The sequence below is a fragment of the Ahaetulla prasina genome, chromosome 5, assembly GCF_028640845.1.
Source record: "Ahaetulla prasina isolate Xishuangbanna chromosome 5, ASM2864084v1, whole genome shotgun sequence".
Lineage (NCBI taxonomy): Eukaryota > Metazoa > Chordata > Lepidosauria > Squamata > Colubridae > Ahaetulla > Ahaetulla prasina.
The window spans coordinates 38381151-38395549 of NC_080543.1; the positions used below are offsets into that span (position 1 = coordinate 38381151).

Consider the following 14399-nt stretch of genomic DNA (forward strand, 5'->3'; position numbering starts at 1 on the left):
GTACACGATTAAGAACTATGTTCAGTCTTCTGTTGGTAGCCATTGTTATTGGCCTAGTGAAAGATGATGGGGAAAAAATGGTCATGGCAATTGTTGACAGATTACTGTATGAGGAACAGTAGGCTTCTTATACAATAGGCAGCAGAATTCCTAACTGGAATATCTGGAAGCACACTTTAAATGCTCACTATTAGAACTTGCTTAATTAAGCAAGATCAGATGGTCACTTTGCATTTGGCTAGATGGAAAAATTGCCAGACTTGAAGTAATATTGTACAGGTGCCCCAGTCTCCCTACGATCACCAGTCATCTGCCACTCACTGATGATCATAATGCTGATGTAAAGAAGGAATTAAATAAACTATTTTTCTTGAAGATGACTGATTTGTTTCTTCTTCCTTTCTTTAGTCAAAATATGATATACCTAAAGTAGTCAGACTGGAAAAGAGTCTGCAGAAGGAGAAGGCATTGAATTGATTAAAGGAAACACTTCTGGCCGCAAGAGGGCATTCCAGCCTAGGAAATAGAAGGAGAGAATGCTTTGAGATCATTAAATAAGTTGAGGGGCATATTATTATGGTTAGTTGTACATTTAGCCAGGTATTTACTGGAGTTGCCATTTTTATCCATCGATTGAGCCTAACCCAAGTACCTGGAATAGACAGATGCTGTTTTTGATTGTGTTAAAACATCATTATGGATGTTAATTGTTCCAGTAAAGCTGCCTCTTGTTATTGACTGACAGTTGTTTTGTCAATGCCAATGGTGTTCAAGTGGTGTTCCAGATGATATGGGATTGCATCCAAGGCTATTGGTACCGACTTTGCTTTCTTTTGCCACAGTTCTATTTCTTTTTGCAGGCTTTTTAGAAGAAAATTTAAGAGTTGTAATCTATTATTTAATTGCCTGCATAATTTTATATTTCCATCATGCGGGTCCAATGACTTCTAAAGAATTTATTCTCATGAATTCAGGACTTCCACTTTTTCTCTAGAATATAAAGATGGAAATGAGCCAGCATAGTGATGAGACCAATCCTAATCTCTACATAACCTTTCGTCCTGGCTTCATACAAACTGTAAAGACGAGAGAGAGAGAAAGTGGAATAACATTCCCAGAAAGACCACAATTAACCATAAAGCTGCCCTTTAGTTCCACCCTAAAAAAATATGGGTCATCTCCCCAGAAATTAGATTGGCCTTTACCCTATCAGCATTTAGTAATGTCATGAAGACATGGCTCTGCCACTGTGCTTGGAGAACCAGTAATGGTGGTTGACTTTTACCATGGTTATTTTTGTTTTAAACTGGTTATTGACATTTTATGTTGTATATTAATTTTTAGCTTGTTTTTATTGGATTGTTGGTTTAACTGTTATGAGCCGCCCAGAATCTTTTAGATGACATGGTGGCCATACACATTGAATAGTTTATTAATGTATGTTAGGATTATGCCTGTTTGTTGTGAAAGTAGTTCTTGAAGATCAGTTGAACAAATTTAATCTTGAGACAGAATATGGGAAAATATTGTTTCTTCACATGTCAAGTTGTCTGATTGTGTCTGAGTCTGTTAGCTGAGCAATGTCAGAAAATTAATTTTTATTCTGTTTAGTGTATCTTTATCTGTTTATGTTTAATAAATTACTTGATCCAGAATTAAACGTAATTTGAAATGTTTAGGCTGATCAAGATTTGAGTACTTTGAGTACCAGCAGATGGTTATGAACATTGCAGCATCCCATAGTCAGTTGATTGCCATTTGAGAGCTTCGTGGCTGGCTTCTGACAAGCAGAATCAACAAAGAAGCTGGCACTAAAATCACAAGTCATGGTCATATGATGACTTGGTTAACAATTAAATGGGAAATGGAGTAAGTCCATTACAGTCATATAATGTTTTACTCCACTCTGAAGTAATGCATTTCCACTATATGATAGTAGAAATGTTGCATATTTAATAGCTGGCTGTCAGGAATTAGCATTAAGGTCATTTGGGGGGGGGATGTGCTTTGCTGCCTTGAATGTTATGGAGAAGTACTTTAAAATTGCAAGATAATTTGAAGATAACATGCAAGTTAATAAGATGATCAAGTGTGGACTTCCACAGCACTTAATTCTGTAGAGGATTATTCCAACTACCTCTTGCTTAAGAAACTTCATTACCAAGAGCTAACAAACAGTGTGCAACATGGCAAGACAGAGATAATTGTGATGCTTCAAACAGCAAGTATAGAAATCATACCTGAGGCTTTTTTATTTGCTCTACTATGACAAATTTACTGAGCCAAGTTCTGCCCATTACCAGGTCGACTTGAATTCTGAGGAGCAGAGTGCTTTGAGAAACCGAGGAATTGTTAGTACTGTAGCTGATAAAGCTGAAACCAATAGATATCCACATATCAAGATATACCAGGTGGCTTTGAAGGCCATCAAGGAAAAAGCCACGTAGCCATTCAGTTTGCAAAATGGAAGACATTTACCATGTTTTTCCAAAAATAAGACAGGGTCTTATTTTCTTTTGACCCCTGAAATATGGCCTTGGCCTTATTTTTGAGGTGCAGAGCCTCAAAGCCTTAGCCCTCGGCAGGGGGGCTGGTGCTGGAGCGCTGACCAGCTGCTCTGCCAGTGCTGCTCAGGCCGCTGCCTCTAGCAATCATGGCAGCTTTTTCATTGCTTTTCCACCTTGGCCTTAGTTGTCGCCCACAAGTTTCCTCTTCATTCAGCACGGCAAGTAAGGCTGGGAGCAAGAAGTGAGGGCGGAGCCGTCAAGCAGAACTAACTCCAAACCAGAACCTCCTGACACTGTTCATGGCTTCACCGTCCCCTCTGCTGACATCACGGCTTCATTTCTCTGGGCTGTGCTCTCGGATGCTGGACAGCGCAGCCTGGTTTCTGCCCTCTCCATGAGCGTCCATGGTGGGCTTTTTTAAGCGGTGTCCTTTTTCATGTAGGTGGCGCAAAGCACATTATGGAGGCAATTAGGGGCTGGCTTGGATTGCAAAGGCCACAGACTGGTTCGATCGCCTTCCTCTTGAAGAGCCTGCAGGGCAAACAGGAGATCTGGGGTTTGGGCAAGTGGCAGAATTCTCGCTTCTCTGCCACTCCACCCCTCCCCACCTGGCACTCCCCCTCGCCAGCCCGAGATTGGCAAGCCAGATTCAGGGAGTTGAACACGCTGCTGCTGCCCAGGAAGAGAAGAACGTGAGAAATGGGTGATCTCACAGTGCCTCTTCTCTGTCTTCTCCCAAGTGGCAACAGTGCGTACGGCTCACCGAATCTGCTGATCTCAGATGACAGTGACTCTGATGTTCCCCTCTCTTTCCCCCCCCCTCCAGCCTCGCCTCATGTCATGCTGTTTGCGCGGCTTATTTTAGCGCATGCACTCGAAAGCCCAATTGGGCTTATTATCCAGACATGCCCTAGTTTCTGGAAAACATGGTAGTCTCAAGTTTGAATGCAGACCTATATAAAAGCTCTTGACTTCTGAGTAATACTGTTCGCAAATAATCTTTGTTTATATAGTTTTATTCTTGTCTGCAATAAAGAAGCACATCTAGCTAGGTTGTTAACTAAATTTTGAATAAAGGCAAGAAGTGCCTGGAGAACCAAAATGTATAGCTATGGTATTGTGCAAAACCAAGAGATGTAGTCTAGGTCACTTGAGACCAGTTTCTGTGGCTTCACTGCTGAGCTCAGTTCTATGATTGATTGTGCAGACAGATTTTTCTTTAAAAAAATCCACTCAACTTTAGTTTCCTTTGTTTGCAATGGTATATAGTCAGTGCCCAATGTAAATGCAAGGACTAGTTAATTTTTCAGTGTCATTGTAACTTCGAATGGTCATTAAACAGGGCAGTCAAGAACTACCTATACCAGTCATGGCTAACCTTTTCTGGACCAAGTGCCCAAAGCACGCGCGCCCGAACCCCCAAAATGCAACGCATGTGCGGCCCTGCACATGCGCCACACGCATCCACGCACGCCCCTCTGCATGTGCCCTGACCCCCCACGCATGTGCTTGCTGTCCCCCTGCATGCACATGTGCCCTCCCACATGCGCCCTGCCCCCCACATGCTCCCTGTGCATGTGTGTCAGAGACCCAAAGACCAGCTGGCTGGTAGGACGCGTGCATGCATGCGCAGCAGAGCTGAACTTGGGCAGCGGAGGTTCCATGCATGCCAGAGGTTCACCATCTCAGACCCAGAGGTGGGTTTCAGCAGGTTCTGACTAGTTCTGGAGAACTGGTAGCGGAAATTTTGAGTAGTTCAGAGAACCAGTAGTAAAAATTCTGATTGGCCCAACCCCCATCTATTCTCTGTCTCCGAGTCCCAGCTGATTGGGAGGAAATGGGGATTTTGCAGTAACCTTCCCTTGGAGTGGGGTGGGAATGGAGATTTTACAATATCCTTCCCCTGTCACACCTACCAAGCCCCAAGCCATGCCACACCCACAGAACCGTTAGTAAAAAAATTTGAAACCCACCACTGCAGACCTATATTTATTTCACAATAAATAATTTAAACAAATTAAAAAGCAGAGACCAAGTTATCATCTTAACTTGCTACTATCATGCTTAATTAAACTAGTTAACTCTCATGTAAGTCCTTTTTCCAAACCTTCTGTTGGCTACCAACTTATATTACTCTCAAAATTACCATCCAAAGTATTCCTTAGTTTTTATGCTAAACTAATTTCTTCTCCATTGCTACTCCTCTCCTCTACTAGCTGTGTGTAAAGAGAGATGGAACATGAACCTATAGTTTATTTGTTTATGCTCTCCAAACTTCTGTGGCTTGGAAAAACTTAAAAAGAAAAGTCAGTTCAAACACTCAGTCTAATGAACTAAAGTATAGACTATGGAAATTTTTTTAGCTATATTAAAATGAGCAGGAGGGACCACAAGAATAAAGAAACTTGTTTTTTTTTAATCTATGTTGAAAATAGCAATGCCCCCTGGAGATCCAACTAAATTTAAATGATCCTTTATAAGCAACGTCCTGCTACAAACTGCCTTTTTTACTCATTCTAAAAGAAAATATTTAATAATTTTATCCAGTGTTTTAATTACCTTTTGCCTCAGTTCCAACACTAATCTTTAAAATCTGTGTCCAAAGTATGTATGTGTTTGCTAAAACTTTGTCTCTGAGTATGTGCGTGTAACATTTAGAACTTCCAGATATTAAGAGACATAATATTTTGGCAGTCTTCTTGGGAATTTGTAAGAATCAGTCATTGCTCTATTAATATCTTGTTACAAATGTAATAGAAAAGTGAGGCAGGTTTTTGGCTACTTGGGACAGCAGTAGTCAATTTTAATTTGGGGCATTTTAGCTTGGCTGGAGGACAGTTCCTTGAAATGCTAAGGAGGGAAATCTCAGCCATTGTTGTTTAGGGGAGGAGGTTTCTTTCCCCACATAATTTAACATCTGTGTCAAACTTTTACGGGAATGATTTGTGGATTTGTATCCCTAATATGCCAATGACATCAAATTCATTTAAATTTCACTCTGGACATTATCATAATTCTTAATTGTTATCTAGTTACAGTAATGGATTAGGTCACCTACCATAATAAAAACTATAGAGTGTATAAGAAATAGCCTAGAAGAACAAGAGGAAGAGCAGCTACCAAAACAACAGACAAATAGAGTTTGAACCTACTCCAAGAAACTAGTTCAAGTAAAAATCTCAGATAGAGTTCTCTCTAGTTCACACATAAAGTAATGGAGGGAGAGAAGAAGCACATTCAGACTTGTAGGATTATATTATCATAGCCATTAAAATAGAAGTCCTGTTCTACATAGCATTGGTTTCTTAGTCTGATCCAGGGGTGAAATCCAGCAGGTTCTAACAGGTTCTGGAGAACCGGTAGCGGAAATTTTGAGTAGTTCAGAGAACCAGCAAATACCACCTCTGGCTGGCCCCAGAGTGGGGTGGGAATGGCGATTTTGCAATATCCTTCCCCCAGGAGTGGGGAGGGAATGGGGATTTTGCAGTAGCCTTCCCTGCCACACCCACAGAACCGGTAGAGAAAATTTTTGGATTTCACCCCTGGTCTGATCTACCTTACAGAACAGACAGAAACTTGGATACATATGTGGTACAGGTAATCCTTGAATTATGACCATAATTGGGATTGGAACTTTCTTTGCCAAGCAATGTGGTGGTTAACTTTACAACCTTTTTTGCTCTCGTTATTAAGTGAATCTGGCTTGTCCCATTGATGTTGCTTTCAGAAGTACTCTAGGAAGGTCACAAATGGCTAACATGATCCTAGGACATGGCAGACATCATAATTCAGTTGCCAAGCACCTGAATTTTGAAAATGTGACCACAAATACACTACTGAGGTGGTAATTGCAAGGTCACATTTTTTCAGGCTGTTGTAACTTTGATCTGTCCCTAAACAAATGATCATAATTTGAGGACTATGGTATGCTTACAGTCAATATAACTACTTCTAGAATTAAGTTTCTGAAGCTAGTTTTGCTGATATGCTCATTGCAGTAGATAATAACACATACATTATGTGTGTGCTCTTTGTAAGGTTGCATTTGAAAACTATATTTCATTGAAGTTGCATAATCAAAAGTGGTTCAGGCTTTCTTGTGTGCCATGATAACTGTTCTAGTACAAAAGTTATCTGATTCATACCTGCAGTAAGACCAGTGGTGAAATCTGAACCGGTTTACTACTGGCTGGCTCACTGCGCAGTGCGTGTGCACGTGCGCAGTGCACACCAAAAGAAGGCATGGGGTAAGGACAGCGTGCAGAGGGGCAGGTGATCAGCTGTGATGCGTGATTTTTTTTTTACTTTTAAAAGCATTTTTTTTACAACCTGTTTAGCCGAAAAATGCTTTTAAAAGAAAAAAAAAGGGCTCTGACGAACACAGCTGAGCCGCGTGATCATCAGAGCCTCTTTTTTTTACTTTTAAAAGCATTTTTTAAAAGAAGTGGGAAGTAGGCGACTGGGCATTGGGTGGGCATGGGCCAGGGTGGCAGGGATTTTTGCTATCAGTTCTCCGAACCACTCACCGCCATCGCTGTCAGATCAACTGAACCGGGAGCATTTCATCCCTGAGTAAGACGTATGCTAGATTTAGTATTTTGTGCTTTTGGAGCTGATGAATGAAGATAAAGGAACTAGTGGAGCAATCACTCTCTGGTTAGCTTTAACTGATGACCATCATAAATCTCTGCAAACTTAGAAGACCAGTTAAATTGTTTAAAATCTGTATTTATTAAATTATAGTCCCTAGGACTGTGGGCCCAATACCCTCTCAAGGGTCCACAAAATTCAAAATTATGTATCATCCTATGTTAGAAAAATATATTAAAATGCCATCAAGCAATCATGAAAAGAAGTAACTACAAAAATACTTGTGGAACATATAACTTACTTAACTAATACTTTGTCCTATTTTCCTCCTTCTTTTTTAGGTGCCTTAGCTGGACCAAGAGTTGATCCACATGTGAAAGCAGTTTGGGGAAAGAATGTTACTTTGAAGTGCATAATTGATATCAATGAAACATTAACACAGATTACATGGGAAAAGATACACGGGAAAACTATTCAAAATATTGCAGTTCATCATCCTGACTATGGATTTTCTGTTCAAGGAGAATATGAAGGAAGAGTATTATTGAAAAACACCTCACTAACTGATTCATCTATCATCTTAATTAATGTTACCTTTTCTGATTCTGGTGAATATGTATGCAAAGCAGCTACATTCCCTCTAGGAAATTCCCAATCATCAACAATTGTAGCTGTATTGGGTAAGTCTATTTTATATTTACTTTATAACTGTTTTATCCAAAATGTTTGAAAGCCAAAATTAAAATTGACAACCTTGCCATGAATCAATAACATTTATTAGCACAATTTAAAACAAAACACTACTACAAACAAAAGCCAAAGCTTTGTAAATTAGTTTTACATGTAATAGAGATCCAATGGAGATACCCTCTTGAAGGAAAAGTGTAGAACAGTGATTGCAGATTCAAATATATCCCTTCCAAAGTAGATATTCAGGGGCATAGATGACAGGGCAGGGACATTTGGAAATAATTACTTTAGCAGTAGTATTCAGTTCATCACACAATTTGGATCTTTTAGTGAATGAGCAGAATGATTAATATGTACTGTATCTGGAGAAGGAAGCCTTTGATTTATTTTTTCATTTAAGAGAATTTCCAACAGTTACACATTTTTTGGAAATATGAAAACAATGAAAAATGCAAGAAGGGTCCCCCTTTGGATGGATGTGACTATAATTTTTCAACCTTCTGGAGGTTTTTTTTGGAAGAGGACATAAAATATGCAGTAATTTTTCAACCCATCTTTCAAATATCAATATACTTCTTCCTTTAAGAAATATGCCATATGTGAATTGGTTTGTTCATGAAGGTATGGTCTTCTGTAATAAATGAGTGTTTTTGCTATGAATGCCTCTGTGCTAATGCTGGGGGGCGTAGTGAAGACAGAACTAGATCTGTGAACTCCTAGATCAAGTCAGTAAAAGAAAATAAAGCCCTAGTTGGAAAAAAATCCTAAATTATTTTTTTGTTAAATGTCATTGCCTTTGGATGAAGAAATGTACTGGTACTCTTTGTCCAGCGACTGCCTCATACAGTGACCATTCACAGTTACTAAGGTGATGGAAAAAGTAACTTTGTGACCAGTCCTCATGCTTATGACCTTCAGAAGACTGGAAAGCAAAGGAAAGCTGAAATAAGATCATAACCACAGCTGTGGTTTTACTTAGTGACCACTTCACTTAATGACTGAAATGCAGCCTCAGTTGTTAAATCAGGACTACCTGTATTCTCATCATTTTATCTGAAATTCGTAAATTATAGTATCAAGCATCAAAATAAACAGAAAAAGTCTTTAGGCTTCTAGTATTTTTTAATATGGTAGATGAAATTGTCTTAAATTTCAAATAATTTGAAAGACAGTTTGAAATTGTTCTGGATAATTTTTATTGAAGATTCCCTAAAGCTGAGACATAATTATGTCTCTTAAGTTTAAAAAAAAATTGAGATTGGCTAGGAATTAGTTATGTGATAATCAAAGTTAGGTAGATTAATGTTAGGTAGAAGTACAAATTCTGAAGAAAATGCAACCGTAACTATTCTGTTTATCAAGTCTGATAATTATGACACATCAAGTGGTGTGTTTTCACTCTAATTTATATATTTTTAAGAGGGTAGTATTTTTTTCCTCATGTAAATATTTTGTTATATTTATTGTATATGTACCATTTCTATTAAGTAAAATATATATGACTGTCTAATAATATATATGCCTTTGTTAATAACCCTCCAAAAAGGTGGCCATATTGATGTAGAGAGTAAAAAATGCAGAGATTATTGATGGAGATATGCAGGAACTATTACTTAAGACAAAAGGTCTGAAACATTTTTTTAAATCCAAACAGTGAAATTTTAGAAACAGTTTAAGCCAGTGGTAGTCAACCTGGTCCCTACCGCCCACTAGTGGGCGTTCCAGCTTTCATGGTAGACGGTAGGAGTTTTGTCCGATGCTGAAGCACTTTCCTTTTTTTTTAATTTGACTTTTTAAAAAAAATTCATAGTAGTAGTTAAAAACATTTTCATTAGGTTTTCATAAAATTCCCCGGGACAATTTAAATTTCTGAAAATATATTATTTGTTTTGTCAACGCATAAGTTTAGTTCATGTTATGTAAGTGAAATTAAATGACACTATAGTGCGACCGCAAACAAAAGAGCCTTATCCCAGAATAGCTCGCACATCTCCTCCCACATCACTCAGCTGTAATAGGCAAGCAGAGCTGGTAGCTGCCCCCCCCCAAACCTAATTAATAAATCAAAATTACTGTGGAACCGGTGGGCAGTTAGAAAATTTTACTACTAACAGAGATACAAAAGTGGGTGGTAGGTATAAAAAGGTTGACTACCCCTGGTTTAAGCTGATGCCTCTCTTAATTCACTGGGATACAAGAAGGAAGGGAAGAATAGCACAACCATACTTGCAAGATTCTGTTATCATAGCCAACCCCAATAAAAGTAATTTTAGCCTTCATGTGAAATTGGCTTTTCTCCAGTGTGCTGACAAGAGAATCCAGGAATGGGTTGTCTTGTCTCGTAGCTGATTGGACTGAGTGTCAGAATTGTGAGGACACGCCTCCGTTGCCAACAGTCCCCAGCTTTTGACTCAGTCTCATCGCTTGGACAGATGTGTTTTAATTCGGTCTTAGCGTAATCAAACAGTTAATTCCTAGATTCTTCTCAGTAAGACAGGAGACTGGAAGGAGTCCATTTTGCTAGCTGGCTCCTGATCTTGGCTAGTGGAGCCGCCGGATTTGTTTTCAGCATGAAGAGCCTCGTCTCAACCTCGCTGAAGGCTATGGATTCGGCGTGTCAGAGTGACAGGTTTGGCCTAGCGTGAATGAGCACTGCTCAACGCCATTACCCCAGGGCTCAGTAAAGGGGGCGGAGTTTCTGCTGCTCCTCGTTGTCCAGCTTCGTGTGAAGAGCAAAGCTCAACCTCGCTGGAAGCTGAAGGAGTATACAGGCAAGCCCAAGAGACTCCGCTAAAGGCGTGAACAGACTCCCTGGCTCCCGGACCCCCAGAACAACAATCCAAAGCCCCCTTTAGCCTCAGGAGGAAGCTCAGAAAGACTTGGAGCTTTCTGAAGACAAGATTTTATCACCAGACCACCTGGCCTTCACAAAGCTCTTTCGCCCTTCATTATTCAAGGCCAAGAATATGACCCGTTTGAGAACAGACCCAGTGGCCCCAAATATGGCCTTAGAATTGGTGGATCCCACGGAATCCCTCTTCAGAACCGACCACAGAGGCCGAGGTGATTACCTTGCCAAAGTTGTTTTTGATGTGGTTCAAAGGCAATCCCAGCCCGAGTACCACCGATAAGAGGTTCTACAACATAGCCCCGGAGCTTGCCATGACACTCCAGGTACTAGTAGTGGATGGCCCCGTGACGGCCTTGGCATCTTCCTCTGTCATGCTTAATGAACCAGATCATGCCCTGAAGGCAGAAGACAAGAGGGCAGAGCAGACACTTCAGAAAGCTCATCAGGTGGCTGCATGGGCTGTTAAGGCATCTACGGCCATGTCCTTTAATAGGTCGTCCCTGCTCTGGCTTTGACAGACGCAAGAGAGGATCCCAGCTGAAGACCCAAGAACTCGCCAGGATATCAATAAGCTTGTAGCAGCAGTGGAATTTTCTGCAGATGCCACTCAATGCCGCAAGGTTTGCTTCTAGCACCATAGCATCATCTGTGGCAACCTACCGCGTGCTGTGGCTTCGGCACTGGCAGGCAAAGGCTAAGCACAAATGGAAACTAGCCTCTGCCCTCCTTTAAAAGGGACAAGTTGTTTGGGGGGGTCCTTAGATCCCATCCTGGTGGAGTCAAGAGGAAAATCCTGCCATCCCTCTCCAGGCGATTACCACCCCTCACCTTATTTTCGTCGCCTGTCCTTTCGAGTGACAGACACCAGATCAGGTTTTTCCCACCCTCAGAGGCCCTACTTTCCTAGACAGAAGCAACAGGAAGATCGGTCGGGCAGGATCAGGAAACTGTTTCAACACAAGCGGCCTTTTTTGCAGCAGTGGAAGTTGACCCTTTTGATGCTCAAAGTGACTGCAGATCCAACCCTCCCATTGGAGGCTTCCTGGCCTGCTTCGCTGATCACTGGGAGGAAATTACCACAGACGCCTGGAGACAGTGAGGTCGGGCCTCTCCCTTGAATTCCTCTCCATACCCCCGAGGTCTTTTATTCCTTGTCCCATCTCAAGGGACAATGCAAAGAGGGTCCTCAAAGATACAGCCATACAACACCTGTTGGACATTGAGATGATCCAACCGGTTCCAGAGGACCAACAAGGGCAGGGATTCTATTCCATCCTGGCTGGAGTTCCGGGAAGTTCATCTGACCCTTAGGCAGTACCAGGACACGGTCTCTGGCCGGCATGTCCTCATATTGACGGACAACGTAGCTGCCAAGGCCCACATCAACCGCCAAGAGGGTATGCAAGAGGCCAACCAAATAGGCCTCTGGGCGGAGAGACACTTCCTGTTCCTCAGGGCAGAACACATTTCCGGGGTGAACAGCGTGCAGGTGGACTGGCTCAGCAGGGCCACAATCGACTACTCAAAGTGGCACCTGCACCCGTCCCTGTTCAAGGAACTGATGAAATGATTTGGCTTCTGGTCATAGACTTGTTCGCTACCCTGTCCAACAGCCAGCTACCCATGTTCTATACCAGGTTTGCAGCACCAGGGGCAGAGGAGGTCAATGCACTCCGCAGTCCTTTGCCCCAAGGTCTACTGTACACCTTTACTCCTCTTCCCCTCATTCCAGAGGTAATCAGTAAGGTGCTGGCAGAGAAAGCCAAGATCTTGCTCCTGGCCCCCCACTGGCCCAGAAGACTTTGGTTTGCTGACCTGGTCAACCTGTCGGTAGCCCGGTCTTAAAGGATACCTCAGAACAGAATCTCTCAGCCAGGGGTTCTTGGTCCATCCGGATCCGCAATGGCTCCAACTGACCATCTGGCATTTGAGTGGAGAGTTCTGAGATAGGGAAATTTTTTCTCCTGCGTGATTTGGACTATTCAGGCCTCTAGGAGGCCCTCTACCAATAGGATATAAGATGCCACTTGGGAGGCATTTTGCACCTGGTGTTCCAGGGCAGACATTATTCCCACATCTGTGTCAGTAGCCGAGGTTCTTAAGTTCCTCCAGGAAGGGCTGGACAAGAGACTGTCCCCCAATACCATCTGTAGACAGGTGGTGGTCCTGTCCTTGGCTTTATCATGGAGGGATCTGGAGTCCCTTGCTCAGCACCCCATTTTGTGCAGGTTTATCAGGGGTGCAACGAACTTAAAGCCTCTGATGGTGCACAGGTACCCTACTTGGGACCTGTCCAAAGTCTTGCAATCTCTCACCAGAGACCCCTTTGAGCTACTAAGATCAGCCAGCCTGCGCTTCCTCACCTGCAAGGTAGCCTCCCTTGTGGCCATCACGTCAGCCAGACAGATTTCCGAACTGACAGCCCTCTCTGTCAGAAAGGACCTGTGTATATTTCACCCCAATAGAGTGGTCTTGCAGTTGGATCCCTCCTTTGTTGAATTCCTGGTTCCATAGAGCTCAGGAATTAATTCTGCCAGACTTCTGCCTGGGCCCAACCCACGTCCTGGAGAAGTGGAACAACTTGGACGTTAGGAGGGTCCTCCGCATATACATTAAGAGGACTTCCTCTTTCAGGAAGACAGAGTCCTTTTTTGTGTCCTTCACTGGGCAACAAGGTCATTCCATCAACCGTGGGGCAGTGGATACAGGCGTGCATTGCCAAGGCCTACGAGCTCCAGGCTCTTCCGTTGTCTCGGTGGGTGACTGCCCATTCCACCAGGAGCGGAGCCAGTCTAAGTGGCTGTTGAATAAGATTTCTGTATATGTAATTACTATACGAGGAATTATTTTTTTGTTTTCTGTCACTTTTTATTGAAATGCTAAGATACATCTTGGTTCTCTTTCATTAAATTAAATAAATTAAAACTCATATTTATGTTAAATTTTACTGTTTCTCTAACATCAACTTTATTTCTATTAAATATTTTAATTAATATTAATTGTATGAGATTTGTTATTGTATGTCATTTGGAAGTTATTGAATAATTTTTCATTGAAATTACAGCATTGGAAGGATAAATCTACTCTTGATTAGTAGCATTGAAATGTTGATATTTATTTTCTATTAATGTTAGTTCTTTTCTATTAATCTAGTTCTTTTTTTGACAATGGGACAAGAAAGAATTTTTGCTTCGTCAACAAGCCTCTTGATAGATTAGGCATTGAACTGTATCAACTATGACAGTCCTCCAACAGCATCAGTACCAACAGCCAGACCAGACATCAAGCTTCAGCAGTTACCCAGTAGCTTGTGCTCCAGTTGTGACAACCTCCAGCAGTTTAGCATCTCTTCAGGGATCAGGATTTCCTTAGGGGCCAAGGAAGCACTCAAGCCCTTCAGGGCATAACAATGTTATGTGAATCAGTTTTCCTGCTGTCTTTCACAGAATAGAAGTAGTAACATTCAGGAGTAGCAAAGTAACAATATATAAAAGGAATGGGTTTGTACCCCAGTATAATAGAGAAGACCCAGGAATGTCTAACATAATGATAGTCCAAGACTGAGACAACGGAACAGGCACTGACTTAAGTCCAGTCTACTCAGAGAGTTTGGAAATTTCAGCCCTAACCATGACAAAGTAGTCTCTAGCACTGAGTTGTACAGAATATTAAATCAGCTCATAGAACAAGTAGGACCAGATGGGAAGCAATGATCTTTACTTTCAGAAGTTCATTGAGTAAATCCTACCTTTATCCCTCAT

General features: G+C 41.6%; 1 protein-coding gene across 1 annotated transcript in view; it reads left to right on the forward strand.

Annotated features, from left to right (window-relative positions):
• Positions 1 to 14399, forward strand: part of NECTIN3 (nectin cell adhesion molecule 3) — a 51645-nt gene that overhangs the window by 13650 nt on the left and 23596 nt on the right. Inside the window, exon 2 of the mRNA XM_058186108.1 lies at positions 7439 to 7777. Within this exon, the coding sequence (XP_058042091.1) occupies positions 7439 to 7777 (339 nt within the window). The remainder of the gene's footprint in view (positions 1 to 7438; positions 7778 to 14399) is intronic.